A 20,011-nucleotide genomic window follows, 5' to 3' on the forward strand; every position below is an offset into this window, starting at 1 on the left:
GCTGATTGGTCCATAGGCAGGCCAAGAGAAAGCACCATAAGTTCTCACTCTGGTCTGCCAAACAGGCAGCCCAGCCCTCGGGCTTCAGGCTGTCCCTGGCTTGAAGGTGGGGCTTCACCAGGAATCCACCCCTTTCCACCCAGGATCTGCCTGCCTCCTGCCACCATTACCCTGCCATCCTTGATGCCCATGATGCCCTGGCTCTTTGTGCTGAGAGACACCTACAGTCTTGTGCCAAGCCACCCTTAGGCCCCCTCAGCTTTCCTTCCTGATATGGTTTGGCTGTGTCCCCACCCAAATCTCATCTTGAATTGTAGCTCCCATAATGCCCGTGTTGTGGAAGGGACCCAGTGGGAGATAATTAAATCATTGGGGCAGTTACTCCTTTTATTTTTATTTTTTGTGTGTGTGATAGAGTTTCACTCTTTCACCCAGGCTGGAGTGAAGTGGCATGATCTTGGCTCACTGCAACCTCCACCCCCTGGGTTCAAGCAATTCTCCTGCCTCAGGCTCCTGAGTAGCTGGAATTCCAGGCGCCTGTCACCACACCCAGCTAGTTTTTGTATTTTTAGTAGAAACGGGGTTTCACCATGTTGGCCAGTCTGGTCACAAACTCCTGACCTCAGGTGATCCACCCACCTCAGCCTCCCAGAGTGCCAGGATTATAGACATGAGCCACTGCACACAGCGCCCGCATATTGTTCTTGTGGTAGTGAATAAGTCTCACAAGATCTGATGGTTTTATAAGCGGTTTCCCATTTCACTTGGCTCTCATTCACTCTTTGCCTGCTGCCATGTAGCTTTGCACCTCCTTGCTTTCTGCCATGATTGTGAGGCCTCCCCAGCCACGTGGAACTGTGAGTCAATTAAACCTCTTTCCTTTATAAACTATCCAGTCTCAAGTATCTCTTTATTAGCAGTGTGAAAACGGACAAATACTTTGGGCTCATCAGTGCCCAAAGTTCGCAGACGGCTGAGGTGTCAGAGGGTTGGCTTGTCAGTGCTCCCCTGAGCGCACACATGCCTGGCCTGGTTGCAACAGTGCCTGCACTTGGCATCAACTTTGCTCTGAAATCTGAGCAGGCACAGGGAGCTGGGAGAGGCCAGGCAGCAGGAGCAGGCACTTCTGAGCCTGCAAGGGGAGAGGGGCTTCTTGGGTCCCTGAGAATGCAGAGATGCCTGGGTCTGCACCTGCAGCTGGGCAACTGCAGCTGAGCCCAAGATGGTGGGGCTCTTGCCCCTCCAATTTGGAAGGGGTGGGGCTTCCGCCTGTTGCTGGCTCCCACTGGCTCCCTAAAGCCCACAGCCCTGCAGCACCTCCCCCACTGTAGCTAGTGTCTTCACAGGGTCCACTCCATACTGGCTGCAGCTGCCATCACATGTATTTGCATTGTTTTCTTATTTTAAGAAATTGCCACAGCCACCCCAATCTTTAGCAACCACTACTGTGGTCAGTCAACAGCCATCCATATAAAGACAAAACCCTCCATCAGCAAAAAGATTATGATTTACTGAAGGCTCAGATGATCATTAGCATTTTTAACAATAAAGTATTTTTAATTAAAAAAAAAAAATTTACCAGGCACTACTATGCACTGTGCACATGTGCAACATCTTGTGTCTTGGGTGACTTATTATCTTGGTTTGCCCAGGCCTGATGCATTTCCTGGGACTTTCAGTGCTAAAACTGGAACAGTCCCTATCTGAGAGGGGAGAGGTCATTTCCAAAGGTCACACTGTTAATAAGCAACTTGTCTAAGATTCAAATCCAGATCCTCCTGACCCCAATCCCTGGCCTTTCTGCCCTGGCACCCTGGCTCTGCTAAGGCTTTGGTGGTTTAAGAAGTCACAGTGAATTTTAGTGGTTAAGATGTATTTGCATTTTGTAAGTGGAGCTGTAATGGGGTGAGTATCAGGGAGGTAGTTCTTGGTGGATATGTAGGGGATGGTGGGGATCACCACTTCCACAACCCCTCCCCTATCCTAATGCAGACCTGGAGGCAAATAATGAGAACTGGCAGTCACAACACTCTGCTTAGGAATATGTACATTTCTAAGCCTTTGCTCATTGGGGGTGTAGTGTCACAGAGTGTCATGGGTGGGAAAGCATGGGGGTGCACAGCCTGCGTCTCAGAGACAAACCAGTGTGAATCACAGTTGGCAAGGGTTCTCTATTATCCCTGCTTCCTGGGTGAAACCCACCACTCAATAATTAATTAGTAGACTGATTTAAAGGTATCATTTTCGAGGAATATTTTCCCAGGCAGCTTTGTTCTGTTTTCAGACCTCTAAAGCTCACGTTTGTACTCCTGAAGATGGGTGTGTGTGTGTGTGTGTGTGTGTGTGTGTGTGTGTGTGTGTGTGTGTGTGTTTAATCTTCATTCCAGCAACCATCAGGACTTTTCCCTCCTTTTGGTGCAGACATCAAGGATCAGGCAGTTACTATAAAGCATTGCCACCGGGATGTAGTAGCTGCATTTGTTTCCCGTTTTAGTCTCCAGATCTGAAAGGTGGGCTGAGGTCAACCAAATGTTAGATTTGTGAATATCTCATTGCTAGAAGGCACTGATCTTTTTCTAAAGCTTTTTTGCTCGTTTTCGGTTTTCTGCCCCCAGGCTTACTGATAATGCTCCGCATTCTCCACTTTCATGGTTCAAAAAGTCTTCTATTTCTAACTGCTCTCACAGGATAAGAATATGTATAATTATATACACTTTTTGTTCCATTAACCTCCTTGCTCTTTTGTGGTGTTTAGTTATTTGATGATTTTCCCCTCTCAAGTTCCCTCACATTATGCATGCTCCTATCAGGTAAATCTCCTGCACGTTCCTTCTTTATCTAACAGACCATGACATTGTTGAGGGACTGAGAGGAACAGTTTTAATGAATAACTAATGATCATTTGTAATTAGCATATCAATTGTACGAATGGAAATGATGCCACTAAATTACTTGAGGATGATTAACAGCAGTGGATTCACCTAGACAGTTTTAAACATTCTTCTAATAAGCCGCATACACTATTAATTTACTTGGTAAACTTTTGCTTCCCAAATAATATAAAGAAAACTTCTACCTACACCAGAGGCAAAATCATATTTTGTTGCTGTTGTTGTCTGTAAACATCTGAAGCCCTAAGCAACACCATCAACAAGAAAATAGTTCAACAAAGAATCAACATTTGTTGGACCCTTTGTAAATCCGAGGCACTGTTCCAAGTGCTTTATGTATGTTAAATTGAATGCTCATAATAATTCTATAAACTAAGTACACTATGATGCCCAATTTACAGAAAAGGAAAGTGAAGCTTTGAAATATTAAGCAGCTTTTCTGTGTTCACAGAGCTGGTAAGGGAAGAAGCTCAGATTCAAACCCAGGCAATACTGGTTCCTTAGCCTATGAGACTTTATATTTTATATTGATGTTATATTCATTGACTAAGTATTTATTGAGTTCATAATAAATGCTGGACACAGAGATAAATAAATTAGACTCATCCTGCTCTTGGACAGTCTGGTGGCAACAGAATGACGGTGAACTGATAAATTATAGTGCACTTGTGATAGATATTAGCATAAAGCAAGAACAAAGTACTATGGGAGATCATTAGCATATTTTTCCAAGAGATAAATGTGATACTTTTAATACATTTTCCACTTTTCTTAATCAAAAAAGACTATATTTAGAACAGGAAAATTAACACATTTGAAAAAAGGGAAAGATAAAACATCATAAAATTCTTTTCTGAATAATGTATACTACATTTTTTCCTTTACTGTACATACATATTTAGGATGGTTTAATTTATAAATCAGGCACAGTAAGAGATTAACAACAACAATAATAGAACAATTATAACAATGTACTGCAATCAAAGTTATGTGAATGTGATGTCTCCTTCTGTCTCTGAATATCCCATTGTGCTGTACTCACCTATTTTTGGACCTTGATTGACCATGGGTAACTGAAACTGTGCATAAGGAGGCATTATTGTATATCCTGTAGCTTATTCAAAGATATTTCTTTCTTAATTAAATACTCAATCAACATTGTTTTCTTTAATGATCAAAAATGCCAACTATAGAGCTACATCAAGGCAAAATCATAAGATTTCCGTCATCTAACCAACACCTTTTTTCTGTAGTAAGGTTGTAGAGAAACCCTTAAGATGACTTTTACTATTTTCGTTAGTTCTATTTGGGTTTAGAGTAGTGTGTCCAAACACAAATCTACATGTCAGAGACTGGCTGGCTGGATCAGAGTTTTGTATTTATATATTCCTAGGTCATATTGCTACAGATCTTAATACGGCAAGGCTGGGAAGAACCTAGGTCTCTATATTTAAAAAGTTCTTCAGTTGACTTCTATGTAAGTCAAGGTTTAAGAGTGACTGGCCTAAACATCTCTATGAGTAAGGAAAACTGCCAATATGATACTTACTTTTTCTTTATTATTTTATTTAAGATTAAGGATTGGTAGGTAAGAGCCTCAACTCTAGAAACAGATAAAGCTCATTGCAGGTTGATCTGTTTGACTTACTACCTGGTGACCTAGGACACATTTCTTAACCTTTTCATTACCTTTTTAACAGATATGTTGCAAGGATTAGATAAAATGCACAGAAAACAGCCTTTTACTTAATAAATGGTCAATAAAAACTACAGTATACATATACACACATGCATGTTTACACACATTTATATGTATGAACACACACGCTCTTAAAATAAAATGATAGTAAAAGAACGTCATGGGGAGGCGGAGCTTGCAGTGAGCCGAGATCCAGCCACTGCACTCCAGCCTGGGTGACAGAGCGAGACTCCATCTCAAAAAGAAAACAAACAAACAAAAGAACTTCATGGAACAAAAGTAAAACTATCATAAGAAAAAAATAATCACTGTTATCTTTGTGGGAAAGGAATAGATCTTTGCTTGGTTATGCTGGGCCTTTTCAAAGTTGAGAATCATAACCCCCTAATCCTAGTAGTAGTGAGTCCTTCAGGTAGCCCCATGCTGCTCCTCCACTCCAGCTCACACCTTTGAGCTAGGAGTTGCCAGATCTTTTTCTTGCCATTAGTTCCTATCCTTTTGCATCACACAAAAATGACACTCCATGTATTTCATTTTGGGATTAGTTAAACTAGAAAATTAGCATGGGGTTGTTGAAAGAGCAGTCATCAAGAAAAATGAGTTCTAATCCAGACCTACAACTAACAGACTTATAAAATGGAGTAAGTCATAGCCAGTCTTGGTGTCTGTTTCCTTACGTATTAAGATATAAGGACATAAATGAGATTATTTCTAAAGATCTTTTTAGGTATAATGTTCTGTGTTTCTGAGCTATCTAATTCACTAAGGTATAATTACCTAATACCCTTAATGTCGTTTACTCCAAATGATGATAACATCATTTGGCCTTTAATCTAAAGGAATGACTGATGTTATTTAGGAGTCTATGCATAAACCTGGCTGTAGATATGCCTTGAATAACTACAAGGTCTAGCTAACTCTTGTTGTCCAACGAAGTGTTTAAGTAACTTATCCATCAGAAAACTGGATCAAGATGATGTCTATGTAATTCCCACAGAGAAAAACCTGCCTAAAAACTTGGCCAGTTGACGACTGATGGTGCACAGATCGCATGATTGCTTCCCAGGGCAGGCATTGCTTCCATCTGAGATCTAGCCAGGGTCAAAATTTAACCCTCTATGGAAGCGGGAGAGAGAGAGCACATGTCATGAGCAAATTCATGTATGTCGTGCAATTCAAATTCTCTCTTATAAGGGATGATCCTTAATCAACCAGGAAATTGAGCATACCAGAAATATGAGCATACCAGAAATAAGCTACCATTTTAATATCTCACAGTGTATACGAATAGAAAAACTATTGAATGAACAGAATGCAGCCATGTTCAAAACTTGGTTGAGTCTGGGCGCGGTGGCTCATTCCTGTAAACGCAGCACTTTGCGAGGCTGAAGCAGGCCGATCACTTAAGCCCAGGAGTTCGAGATCAGCCTGGCCAATGTGGCAAACCCTGTCTTTACTAAAAATACAAAAAGTAGCTGGGCATGGTGGCAGGCACCTGTAGTCCCAGCTACTCGGGAGGCTGAGGCACAAGAATCGCTTTAACCTGGGAGATGGAGGTTGCAGTAAGCCAAGATCGTGCCATTGCACTCCAGCCTGGGTGACAGAGTAAGACTTCATCTCAAAACAAAATGAAGCAAAGAAAACCTTGGTTCATTTGCCAGCCATTGATTTGCTAAACTTCAATCAAATTAACTAACTTGAAAGCTGCCTAGAGCTTACTGCTGTATGAGATTGCTGATGAAACAAGTATGCCTTTGGTTATTTACTGAGCTATTTTTTTCCCAGCTTCCTAAATGAAAATATATTTCTTTGCATATCAATATTATAGGAGATCCAGTTCGTATGGTTTTTATATCAGTTTCGTATTTTATTAGCTTGTATTTATTGTAATACAACTATTTGAAGGCTCCATATATATATACAACTATTGTATATAATAACTAATGTATATAATAGTGTGTATGTGTGAGTGTGTATATATATACATTTTTTTTTTTTTTTTTTTACAGAGTCTTGCTCTGTTGCCCAGGCTAGAGTGCAGTGACGCAAACATGGCTCCCCACAGCCCCGACCTCCTGGGTTCAAGCCATTCTCTTGGTTCAGCATCCCAAGTAGTTGGGACCACAGGCACGTGCCACTCGCCCCAGCTATTTAAAAAAAAAAATTCTTTGTAGAGATGGGGTCTTGCCATGTTACTCAGGTTGGTCTTGAACTCCTAGGCTCAGGCAATCTTCCTTCCGGCCTCAGCCTCCCAAATGGCTGGGATTACAGGCATGAGTCACTGTGCCTGACCTCATATTAATTTTTATATTTATTGTTAAAAGATTTGTCAGCTAAAGATAGAAGCATTTTCGGGATGGGAATGTCCAGTCTTCATAGTGCATTTTAATTCATTTCATGTATGCTCATGGCCAGCCTAGGCATAATTGTGGGGTAGGTAACATTTCTTTTTAGGGGTTTTTCTGTTTTAGGTGATACTTCTCTTTGGCCAAAATATTTCCTGGGTACCTACTATACCCTCAGGCTGTTCTCATCATTCCTCACCTTCTTAATAAAATCCAATTTTACCAGATGTCCATTGCAAGGCCTTGTTAAATTAATTTATGCTAATGCAATAGGTACAACAAAACTCTTAAAGCAAGGGGATAAAACTTAAAAATATAGAATTTCAGGTTTTAAATGGAGGAGGGGGTTTCACTTTAAAATAAGAAGTCTTTTTAGAGCTCTTGAAGTCATATAAGAACCACCTTCTCAGCCTATGTAGGAAGCTGGTGCTACAAGTTTTCAGTGATTGATCAAACTTAACCCTGGTTCTTATAAAAGACAACTCTGAATCAGGAGTGCTTGTATATACAGCTTTGATAAAATAGCTTAACTGTTTATAAATAATCTATCGCATTTCAAAATATGTCTTAAATATTTAGCTAGAAATGATGCATACTTTCATTAAGAGTGAGACACAGACTAAGTCAAAAGCAAGAATAGATGCTGAACTTTCAGGGCTCAAGGAATACCTGTAAAGGGCCTGCACATCAACATTTATACCCTAACTGAGTAGATCTTTTGGCTTCTTTTTATTCATGCAACAAGACTTCTGTGGCAAGATGGTTTGATTTCTTGTTCTTACCTTAAAACGGAAAGAAAGAAGAAGATAAAACTGCCTTATTCTTGTTACAAAGTTATACTGACGGACTAAAAGCACTCCAGAGATAAATAATAGGTTAAGGAGACAAGCATATGTACTCAAAAGTATTTACAAAGTAGGCAAAGCTAGTGGGAAAAAAAGGCCACAAAAATAATCCTTAAGACAAGAATTAAGATATCTTTCTGAAAACAATTAAAAAGCAAAGTTGAGGAGTGTTTGAAATAAAAATTTTTCAAGTATGCTTATATTTCTTAATATCTTTCTAAAATTCACTTCTTAGCTGCTTAATTATATAATTTTAGGATGTTAGTAAAGCATTTCAGTAGTACAAATGAGGAACTGTGACACTGCCCAGATCACTCATAGTGGCTCTGTGTCCTGGTGGGAAAGACAGTAGAGCCAAACCAAGAGACCTGTTGACTCTGTTGAGCCTTAAAGAGAATCTGAGTCCTTGTCTAAACTGAAGATAAAGCATGAAGGCAAAATTTCTGGAACTGAAAACTGTGGAGTCTGCTTTTGATACATTGCTGAGTGTGTGGGAGAGGGCAGAGCAGGGACTGGAAGAGGATAACCTTGATGGTTTTGCAGGGCCTGGTGTGTGGTGCACCAGCCAGCCGTATTTCTCTCAACTCTTCACCACCACTGTGAGAGCCTAATGGCCCACACACATTAGTACCACAGCCCTCCTGTGGCAACTGAATTGCAGACACAGTGCCAAAACAGAGATAATGGGCCTCTAAAGGTCTGGCCTAGAATCTCCAACCCTATTAAATAAAAGCAAATAGAACAAAAGCCACGAAGAAGTCTACAGACTGATGATTTGGCCTAGAAAATGGGTGAACCATTATTATTAAAACATAAATATGTAAGTTTTAATATTAAAAAAGAAATTAGAGAAGGGCATGTAGACAACCAAATCACCAAGTTTTCCTTTCAAAGGAAAATTCTATGCATTAACAAATCATCGTGGGACCAGTTATAAAGAAATTACAAACACACTGAAAATAGGGTTTATATTGCACGATGCTGTCAAAGTTTACCTTCCTTTCATGTTTTCTCAAGAAACGTAGTAGACTATAATTCACAGAATAAATGCTTAATAAACATATTAGTTGAGTGACTAAGCCGATGATCAAATGATCCCTTAAGTCTCCAAATCTGCAGTAGAAATTATGAATCTGAAGGTACAATTCAAGGGTGCTTAAGATTTCACTTCCTTTATTTTTCTGTAACTCAATTTAGTATCCAGTTTGAGTTTCCCTTCTGCTTGGATTGTGAAAATGTAATGTCAAACAATTGAGGGTGGCCTTCTCTGCCTCTTCAGTGTGACTCCTAGGTGGTCTGACACTCTTTAACCTTATCTCAGTCTCCATCTATCACACTGCATAGTGATTTTTTTTCTCTGTACTTTACCCAAGAAGCAAGGCAAAAAGGCCTTGGCAGTTCCGTCTTGTAAATTAAAGGTTCTGTCATCTGCCCTGGTGATCCACTCAGAGGGGCAGGAGCCAGGGTTTCCTTATGTAGGGTCCTATAAAGTCTAATTACAACTTTCTTCTTTTTGCTTCTTCATCATCCTAACCTGGAGAATCTTCAGAAGATTGGGAAAAAAGCAGCATTGTGTTTACTCAGAGGAAACATAGTTTCTCCAAGTATTGTCTATGCTATGATGTTCAAAAGACTGTTTTGAAACTCAAAAGCCAAGAATTGATTTGTTTTTTGTTTTCTATCATATCTATCTTATAAGTATGTGTGCATATTTGATTGTATCCTGAATAGATTTTTCTGAATATAAAATTATTCACTTATAATAAGGGCTTATTCAATGCATAACAATAGTGCCCTCCAGAAAAATTTCACCAGTTTTTGTAAGTTATTAGCAGTCCGAGTCCAATTTTCCTACATCCTTGTCTGTACACCAAATTTAAAAATACATATTTATCATTTTTAAGTTAAAAATGAAATATTGGCCAGGCACGGTGGCTTATGCCTGTAATCCCAACACTTTTTGGGAGGCCGAGGCAGGCAGATCACAATGTCAGGAGATTGAGACCATCCTGGCTAACACGGTGAAACCCTGTCTTTACTAAAAATAGAAAAAAATTAGCTGGGCGTGGTGGCGGGCACCTGTAGTCCCAGCTACTCGGGAGGCTGTGGCAGGAGAATGACGTGAAACCAGGAGGCGGAGCTTGCAGTCAGCCAAGATCGCGTCACTGCACTCCAGCCTAGGCGACAGAGCAAGATTCCGTCTCAAAAAAAAAAAAAAAAAAAAAAAAAAAATATATATATATATATATATATATATATATATTTTTTTATGTTGGTCTATACTTCTTTGATTACTAGGGAGTTTGAATATCTTTTCTGAGGTCTATTGGCCATTTATATTTTTTATTTTTTGTCCATGCATGTCAGTTGCTCATTCTGCTTAGATCTTTATTGACTTGTTAGAAGAATGAAGGGCAGGCTGGGCACAGTGGCTCATGCCTGTACTCCCAGCAGCTTGAGAGGCTGAGGGAGGTGGATCGCTTGAGGTCAGGAGTTCAAGACCAGCCTGACCAACATGGTGAAACGCCATCTCTACTAAAAATATAAAATTAGCCAGGCGTGGTGTTGCACGCCTTTAATTCCAGCTACTTAAGAGGCTGAGGCAGGAGAATCGCTTGAACCCAGGAGGCAGAGGTGGCGGTGAGCCCAGATTAGGCCATTGCATACCAGCCTGGCCAACAAGTGTAAAACTCTGTCTCAAAAAAATAAAAAAGGGCAAATAAACCAGAAAAAAACTCTTTTGCACTAAGTATATGACAGCATATACTAAAACTGTTTTTCTGGTTTATGTGCTTTTTTTTTTTTTTTTAGTGTTTGAGACATAGAAACTTACACTGTGCACATCTGATTTTGTGGTTATTTTTCCTGTGGCATTTTAAATTAAGAATTCCTTTTCTATTGAAAAATGATTAATGTTCACCTTTTATTTTAGTTACTTTATGTTTTTATTTTACATTTAAATTTTAATTAATCTGTTATATTTAGCATAGTGTATGAGATTGGGTCTCCATTATTTTGTATTATTTAATTTAGTTAATAGTCCTTTTCTCCTTTGGTCTAAAGTCCACATTTATAATAAATAAAGCTTTCCATGTGGAAAGCTTCTGGACTCTGTGCTATGTTCTACTATCTCTTTTATACGCACAATAAGATACCACTTTAATCATTATAGATTCTTAATAAATTTTAATATCTGATCGAGAAATTTCCTCTTTGTTACTATGTTTTAATTTTTTTCAAAATTTTGTTGACTAGTGCATTTACTCTTCCAGATAAAATTTGGAAATTTCATTCCTAATGTCAGCATTATAATTTAGGTCTTCATTGCTTTTCACCCTCATAACCTGAATCCCCATGCAGTCCATTTTGTGACCTAGTGCAGCCTAACCTGCTTATAGTTTAACCACAATGTAATAAACAATAACGATGATGGTAAGATAACTCATTTGCCATGTTTTCTTAAAATTTTAAACTTTGGGTTCTTAATATGATATTAATTTCAGATTTGTCTCTCAGGGAAAAGAACATTGAACCTCCTCCCTTTAAGAAGTGTCATTGTATTTTCAGAGTGTGGAAGGAGAACACCATGAGAAAGCTGTGGAACTACTCAAGGCTGCTAAAGACAGCGTCAAGCTGGTGGTGCGATACACCCCAAAAGTTCTGGAAGAAATGGAGGCTCGCTTTGAAAAGCTACGAACAGCCAGGCGTCGGCAGCAGCAGCAATTGCTAATTCAGCAGCAGCAACAGCAGCAACAGCAACAAACACAACAAAACCACATGTCATAGGTGAGAAGTGACTTATTCTATACAAGGGGTATATATATATATACATATATATATATGAATATATTTAAAATATATTTTAGATATGTTCTAAAATATATTTTCTTAGCTGAAACAAAATCATTAGATTTAAATAATCCAAACAAAATCAATCAAAGACAGTGATCTAAAAATCCATAAGCAAGATAGTTTATGTGCCATTCAGCTATATTCTCCACAAATATAATTTGGAAAATGATATACTTTGAAAGGGGCAAGTACAGGATCTAGGATGCTTTTACACAAATTAAGAAAATGCAGCCTCTGTGCAAACCCGGATCCTAAGGAGAAGAGTGTGAGCTGGATTCCAGGCCTCACTCACCCTGTTGGCCAGTTGCCTTTACACAGTGTATTAACTGAACAACCTTATAGTGCTGACCCTGGAAAGATCCCCTTTAGAATACTGAGATACAATTTATTGGAAAAGTGCCCCACTGAAAAGAATGAAGCTGAGACCTGCCACTGTCTATGCTCTAAGAGATTCTGAAGTTCTCCGTGGATGCTCCTTTAAAGTGTGTCTAACATACAAATGGCCAACAGCTATATGAAAAAATGCTGAACATCTCCAATCAACAGATAAATGCAAATTAAAACCACAATGAGATATCAGCTCATACCTTTTAAATTGGCTATGATCAAAAAGATGAAAGATAACAAGTGCTAGTGAGGATGTGGAGAAAAGGGAACCCTTGTACACTGTTGGTGGGAATATAAATTGTTACAGCCAATTTGACAGACAATATGGAGGTTCCTCAAAAAAGTTCAAATAGAATTCCATGTGATCCAGCAATTCTGCTTCTGGGGAGATATTCAAAGGAATTGAAATCAATATGTCAAAGAGATGTTTGCACTCCCATGTTCAATACAGCATTATTACAACAGCCAAGATATGAAAACAACTGAAGTGCTATCAAAGGATGAATACATTTTTTAAATGTGATAAGTATGTGATAGATATCTATATCTACCTACACACACACATACACACACGTATACCATTTAACATTTAGCCTTTAAAAAAGCAGGAAATGTTGTCATTTTTGTCAGCGTGGATGGGCCTACAGAACATCATGCTAAGTGAAATAAGCCAAGCATGGGCAGGCAAATACCACATGATCTCACCTATGTGTGGAACCTGAAAAACTTTAATTCATAGAAGTAGAGAGTAGAATGTGGTTTCCAGAGGCTGGGAGGTTGAGGGAGGAGGGTAGACAGAGAAAAGGGAAAAGGTCTTAGCTAAAGGTTACAAGTTTCAGTTAGGTAGAAGGGGAATAAGTTAAGATGATCTATTACACAACTTGGTAACTATAGTTAATAATACTATATTGCATATTTCAAAATAGCTGAGAGAATGGACTGTAAATATTCTCACCACAAAGAAACAATAAGTATTTGTGGTGACAACTTTGGTAGCCTGATTTGATCATTCCACAATGTATACACGCATTGAAACATCACATTATAATCCATAAATATATAAAATTATTACTTGTCAATTAAAAATAAAACTTTAAGAGTTTTGAAAAAGTTGTAAAGTAGAAATAAAATGTGTCTAAGATTCTCCTGCCTTTTTCTAAATTCCACTTTGTGACAAAGAACACTAAATCAGGTTTTGCTGTATATTATCAAGAAAATTGAAGAAAAAATGTTGAGAGACCCCATCTTTGAAGTTCCTACTATGCCATATGCCCTTATCACATTTTATCCCTAATCCTCAGAAAAAAACCTTCAGGGCAAGTATCAATAAAAAGTTTTTTAGATGAAAATATGAAGCTAAAATAGCTTCAGTGGATTTCCTATGACTGCATTTACAGAAACATAGAATTCTTTTCCTTTTTACTCTACCAGGTTTTCATCTGCCAACATCAGATATTCTGGAGTTATATAAATTTTCGTTGCTATCCTTTGGAGAAGACAGTTCATATTGTTAGATACCTTTACACTATGATGTCTGTGAATGTGTATTTGAAGTGAACTTCAAATATTCTTGAAAAAATGATTGTGGGTAATAGTGGTTTTAGGTCACTCAACATCAGATTACTATTTGCACAAACAGAAATATTGGATATAACATGAGGCTTTCAATTGTTTGTGACACTTGTGAAAAGAAGAAGCTACAGGCCGAGCGCAGTGTCTCATGCTTGTAATCCCAGCACTTTGGGAAGCCGAGGTGGATGGATCACGAGATCAAGAGTTTGAGACCAGCCTGGCCAACATCGTCAAATCCTGTCTCTATTAAAATTCAAAAATTAGCTCCTGTAGTCCCAGCTACTCGGGAGGCTGAGGCAGGAGAATCGCTTGAACCCGGGTGGTGGAGATTGCAGTGAGCCGAGATCGAGCCATTGCACTCCACCCTGGGCAACAAGAGTGAAACTCTGTCTCAAAAAAACACAAAAAAAAATGAAAAGAAGAAGCTACATAGAAAAGGGGGGAAAAGATATGGGATTTGTCCTACAACAATCCTGGGAATTCAACAATCTATCTATTTTTCATAGGCTGCTATTTTTATTATATATACCATATTTTAGTATCTTTATCTAAAATTGCATTCTATCCTAAAAAATGCATTTATTGGGGGCTTAGCATGGTGGCTCACACCTGTAAACCCAGCACTTTGGGAGGCCGAGGCGGGCAGATCACAAGATCAGGAGATCGAGACCATCCTGGCTAACATGGGGAAACCTCGTCTCTACTAAAAATACAAAAAATTAGCCGGGCTTGGTGGTGGGCGCATGTAGTCCCAGCTACTCAGGAGGCTGAGGCAGGAGAATGGCGTGAACCTGGGAGGCGGAGCTGGCAGTGAGCTGAGATCACGCCACTGCACTCTAGCCTGGGTGACAGAGCAAGACTCCGTCTCAAAAAAAAAAAAAATTATTGAACATTATTTATTTGACACTGTTATAAGCGAGGCACTGTTTAATGAGCTGCAAAAATGGCAAGAATAATGCAAAGTTTTTGCCCTCATGCCTACATTCTGGTTGCAGGAGATAGTTAATAAACAAATAAACAAGTAAATAAAAATATCCTATTGAGACCAGAACTTTGCAGAGTAAAAATACGGGGTTTAAATAGAGGACTGCTTGGTGGCAACTTGACTGTGTGATCAGGGAAGATCTCTCAAAACATTGCAGATGAGACTGAATCACAAGAAGCCAGGAAAAGAGACTAAAAAGAGAAAGAAATAGCCAATGCAGTAGCTCTATGACAGGCATGTTTGAGGAACAGAAAGAAAGCCCGAGTAGTTAGAGAATAGTGAGTCAAGAACAGTGGTGGTGGCTATGGGGTCAATGGGATAGCTGGGGACCAGGTCACAGAGAGCTTTGTGAGCCACTGAGGGAAGTTAGATTTTATTGCACAGGAAGCCACTAAAGGTTTTTAAGCACAGGAGAGACATGGTCTGATTTATTAAAAAGATTACTCTGGCTGCTGTGAGAATAGATTATTGCAGACTGAGAGTGGAAGCAGAGACCAATTAGGAGGCTAATGTATAGTAGTCCAGGCAGGAAATATGCTGACTTGGTCTAGGATGATGTAGTTGAGACAGAAGTCTATAGACAGACAAGGACGAGTCATTTTGTCCACATCCTTCTTCTCTGTTATCCATTCCAAATGTAAAGCCACTTTACATTTGTACTTTTAGAACTCTTAAAGATCTCTTTTGTGGTAATGACAACGCATTATTCCTTAGTTAAACATTTACACTCTTTTTGCTAACTCATTTTTCTCTCATCCTTGATAATACAGACTTATACCAATTCTCCTAATTGATTTGCCACATTGGTCCATAGTAAAATTGTGCAAGTATTTTGAAAGAAATATATTCCCATTCAGACTTCTGAGGTCTTACTAAAGACTTCCAATATTATGCTCATTCAATCATCTTTAAAAGTATATGACTTGGCTGGAATTATTTGCTGGGCCATATTACTCAATTCCATTTCTCAGTTCCATCCATCTTAATTAAATCTCCATCTTCAAGCCGGGTGCGGTGGCTCACGCCTGTAATGCCAGCACTTTGGGAGGCCAAGGCGGGCGGATCACAAGGTCAGGAGATTGAGACCATCCTGGCTAACTCGGTGAAACCCCGTCTCTACTAGTAAACACAAAAAATTAGCTGGGCGTGGTGGCGGGCGCCTGTAGTCCCAGCTACTCAGGAGGCTGAGGCAGGAGAATGGTGTGAACCCAAGAGGCGGAGCTTGCGGTGAGCCAAGATCGCGCCACTGCACTCCAGCCTGGGTGACAGAGCAAGACTCCGTCAAAAACAAACAAACAAACAAACAAAAAAAACTCCATCTTCATTAAATTGCCTATGATTTCACCACTACAGACTAGTACTTTTAGTAAAAAGCATTTATTATACAAACTATGTTTTCTCTGGCATGAGATATAGTAGAGTTCTGTTTAAGTGAACATGAAATTTATATTTGTGCCTGCCAAGATGGCACTTGCAATACACACAAGCATGGCCCCTTGAGATAAAACTGTAGTGACCATTTCAGGTACAAATAAAATATATCCAAGTCATGTCATTCATGGATTTTATGGTGACTTCAGTCAAAGAGACTTACATTAGCTCTTAATTACATTTTAATTAATTTGATTTTTAAGGACTAAATGGGATTGTCACACATGCTAATTCTTACTACAGTTGCTTTGAGAAAAGTTTGAAGCTAATTTGAACTATTAGACTTTAAGCATCTCAGGTTTTTAAAAAATTTAACCAGTCAAGCAAAAACAAAAAGTAAAATCAAAATACTTGTCTGATATTATCTTATTGTTTATCAAATGAAATACAGTTTCTACTCTGAAATTAGAAATAATGTTTTTTTATCTGAGATGGTAAAAGTTATAAAGCATCTAGCAATGGTAAAGAGTGAATACAAATGGAAAAAAGATTTAATGCAAGTACTGTGCAGGAAATTTGTCTCTTATGCTTACTTTTAATTGTAAACTCTCTTAAACTAAAAATCAATTGTCTTTTCCCCTAACTTCTGTATTTGATAATATTGAAGGATCTAAAATGCAAAAAAATTATTGCTGTACAATAATATGCTAGAAATGTAAATGGAGAATATGAATCAGGGTTTTATTCGTACTATACCCACTTTTTTTGAGAAAGAGTTGTATTAGTTCATTTTCACGCTGCTGATAAAAACATACCCAAAACCGGGAACAAAAAGATACTTAATTGGACTTACAGTTCCACATGGCCACAGAATCATGGCTGGAGGGGAAAGGCACTATTTTTTGGTTTTTTAATACAGAGTCTCTCTCTGTCACCTAGGCTACAGTGCAGTGGCGCGATCTCAGCTCACTGCAACCTCTGCCTCCCGGGTTCAAGTGATTCTCCTACCTCAGCCTCCCAAGTAGCTGGGATTACAGGTGCCTGCCACCACGGCTGGCTAATTTTTGTATTTTTAGTAGAGACGGGGTTTCACCATGTTGGTCAGGCTGGTCTCGAACTCCTGACCTCAGGTGATCCACCCACCTCAGCCTCCCAAAGTGCTAGGATTACAGACGTGAGCCACCATGCCCAGCCTGAAAGGCACGTCTTACATGGTCTCGGCAAGAGAAAAATGAGGAAGAAACACAAGCAGAAACCCCGGATAAACCCATCACATCTCGTGAGACTTATTCACTATCACAAGAACAGCACAGGAAAGACCACTATGATTCAATTACCTCCCCCTGGCTCCCTTCCACAACACGGGAATTCTGGGAGCTACAATTCAAGTTGAGATTTATATGGGAACACAGTCAAACCATATCAGAGTGTTATATTTATTCAGCTTTAAGCACCTCAGTTTTTTATTGTGACTCCATGTATATCGTATTTCACCCAGATTCTCAAAAAATAAAAATAAGAAGAAAGAGGAATATCTCTGGAGACATCAACATTCTGAGGAAGTCAAGACCAAAATCTTGTCCCTGACCCTGGCTGGATCTAGGGTGGAGAATTCATTCCAGTCAAAACCAGCCTGTATCTTATTAAATTTACAAAGTTGCTGGCATTTGCCAGTAGCCTCACCAAATCTCTTTTTCCTCCTACTCTAAAGACCCCCCATTTTATTTATTTTGCCTACCTTTAAAACCCTTCTCTACCTTCTTCTAGCATTACCACATGCATGATCCTGATGATCTAATCCAAGGAATTACTACCAAAACTATCGGCCCAGTCACTGAGAAAACCAAGTTCCAGGGGACGACTCCAATAAAATTGAATGCAAGGAACCCAGAGCTTCCAAGCAGAACACCAGACAGAAATAATCATAAAGCTGACTAACACTTATTAAACAATTAGTGTGTGCCAAGAACTCTTTAGAGTGCTTCATATATATTAAACTACTTAATCTTTACAATAGCCTTATGAAGATTAGGTACTATGTTTAATCTTGTTTTAAAGAGTAAACTAATTAGTACAACCGCTATGGAGAACAGTTTGGAGGTTCCCACTGCAGATATCTGCACTCCCATGTTTACTGCAGCTCTGTTCACATTAGCCAAGATTTAGAAGCAACCTAAGTGTCCGTCAACAGATGAATGGATAAAGAAAATGTGGTACTTATACACAATGGAGTACTATTCAGCCATAAAAGAGAATGAGATTCATGCCAGGCACAGTGGCTCACACCTGTAATCTCAATACTTTGGGAGGCCAAAGCGGCTGGATCACTTGAGGCCAGGAGTTTGAGACCAGCCTGGCCAACACGGCAAAACCCCATCTCTAGTAAAAATACAAAAAAAAAAAAAATTAGCCAGAGCTGGTGACACATGCCTATAATCCCAGCTACTTTGGAGGCTGAGGCACAAGAATCATTTGAACACAGGAGCTGGAGATTGCAGTGAGCCAAGTTCATGCCACTGCACTCCAGCCTTGATGGCAGATCAAGACTCTGTCTCAGGGAAAAAAAAAAAATTCAGTAATTTGCAATAACATGGAGATCACTGTTTTCAGTGAAATAAGCCAAGCACGGGAAGACAAACATCACATATTCTCACTTATTTGTGGGAACTAAAAATCAAAGCAATTGAGCCCATGGAGATAGAGGGTAGAAAGATGGTTACCAGAGGCTGGGAAGGATAGTGGAGGAGTGGGGAGGGAGGTGGGGATGGTTAATGGGTACAAAAACACAATGAATGCATAAGGCCTAATATTTGACAGCACAACAGGGTGACTATAGCCAATAATAATTTAGCTATACCCTTAAAAATAACTAAATGAGTATAACTGGATTGTTTGTAACACAAAGGATAAATACTTAAGAGGATGCATACCCCACTTTCCATGATGTGATTATTACACATTACATGCCTGTATCAAAACATCTCATGGACCCCATAAATATATACATCATGTACCCACAAAAATTAAAAATTTTAAAATAAAGTAGGAAACTGAAGCATATAGGAGGTTTTTAAATGTACGTAACATTTCACAGCTATTATAACAAGTAATAGGGCCATGATTCAAACCCAGGAACATGGGCTTTAAAGCCTCTTGCTCTTATTCATATTGCCACCCTTACTTTTCCTGACCCCACTTCACAGACGTATTTGTGAACTGTCTGGGGATTCAGTCTCGTGCAGTTATCCAAATCACCCTTATCCATTACCTTTAAAATAGTACCCCATACTTCAAATTACTTCATCCTCAAAGATGCATTAGCTTTCCATGGCTACCATAAAAATTACCACAAATATAGGAGCTTAAAATAACACAAATTTATTGTTTCTTGTAATGCTGTAGAATTCAATGCTCTTACTATCAAAATTCCAATGTCATTTTTCACAGAAGTAGGAAAAAAAAATCCCCAAATTTGTGCGGAACCACAAAAGACATCAAATAGGCAAATCAACTTTGAGCATAAAGAACCAGACTGAAGGCTTCACACTACCTGACCTCAGGGTCTATTACAAAGCTATGGTAATCAAAACAACATGCTATTGACATAAAAACAGACACATAGACCAATGGAACAAGCTAGAGAACCCAGAAATAAATCCACATATTTACAGTCAATTGATTTTTGACAAAGATATCAAAAACATGCAATGGATAAAGGACAATCTCTTCAATCAATGGTGTTGGGAAAACTGGATATCCAAAGCAGAAGAATGAAATTGGACCCTTATCTCACCACATAACAAAACCAACTTAAAGTGATTGGAAACTTAACTGTAAGACTTGAAACTGTGAAACTACTAGACGAAAATAAAAGAAACGCTCCACAACATTGGTCTGGGCAAAGATTTATTGGATACATTCCCAAAATCACAGGCAACAAAAGTAAAAATAGACATACAAGATTCTACCCAACTAAACAGCTTCTTCACAGCAAAGGAAACAATTAACAGATTGAAGAAATAACCCATGGATTAGAAGAAAATATTTGCAAACCATACATCTGA

The 20,011-nt window shown here is 38.9% G+C and overlaps 1 protein-coding gene across 1 annotated transcript in view; it reads left to right on the forward strand.

The window, feature by feature from the left end:
* The window catches only part of LIN7A (lin-7 homolog A, crumbs cell polarity complex component), a 148,632-nt gene that overhangs the window by 118,099 nt on the left and 10,522 nt on the right, over positions 1-20,011 (forward strand). Inside the window, exon 5 of the mRNA XM_003259597.3 lies at positions 11,348-11,566. Within this exon, the coding sequence (XP_003259645.2) occupies positions 11,348-11,566 (219 nt within the window). The remainder of the gene's footprint in view (positions 1-11,347; positions 11,567-20,011) is intronic.

Source organism: Nomascus leucogenys, chromosome 10 (genome assembly GCF_006542625.1).
Source record: "Nomascus leucogenys isolate Asia chromosome 10, Asia_NLE_v1, whole genome shotgun sequence".
Classification (NCBI taxonomy): Eukaryota; Metazoa; Chordata; class Mammalia; order Primates; family Hylobatidae; genus Nomascus; species Nomascus leucogenys.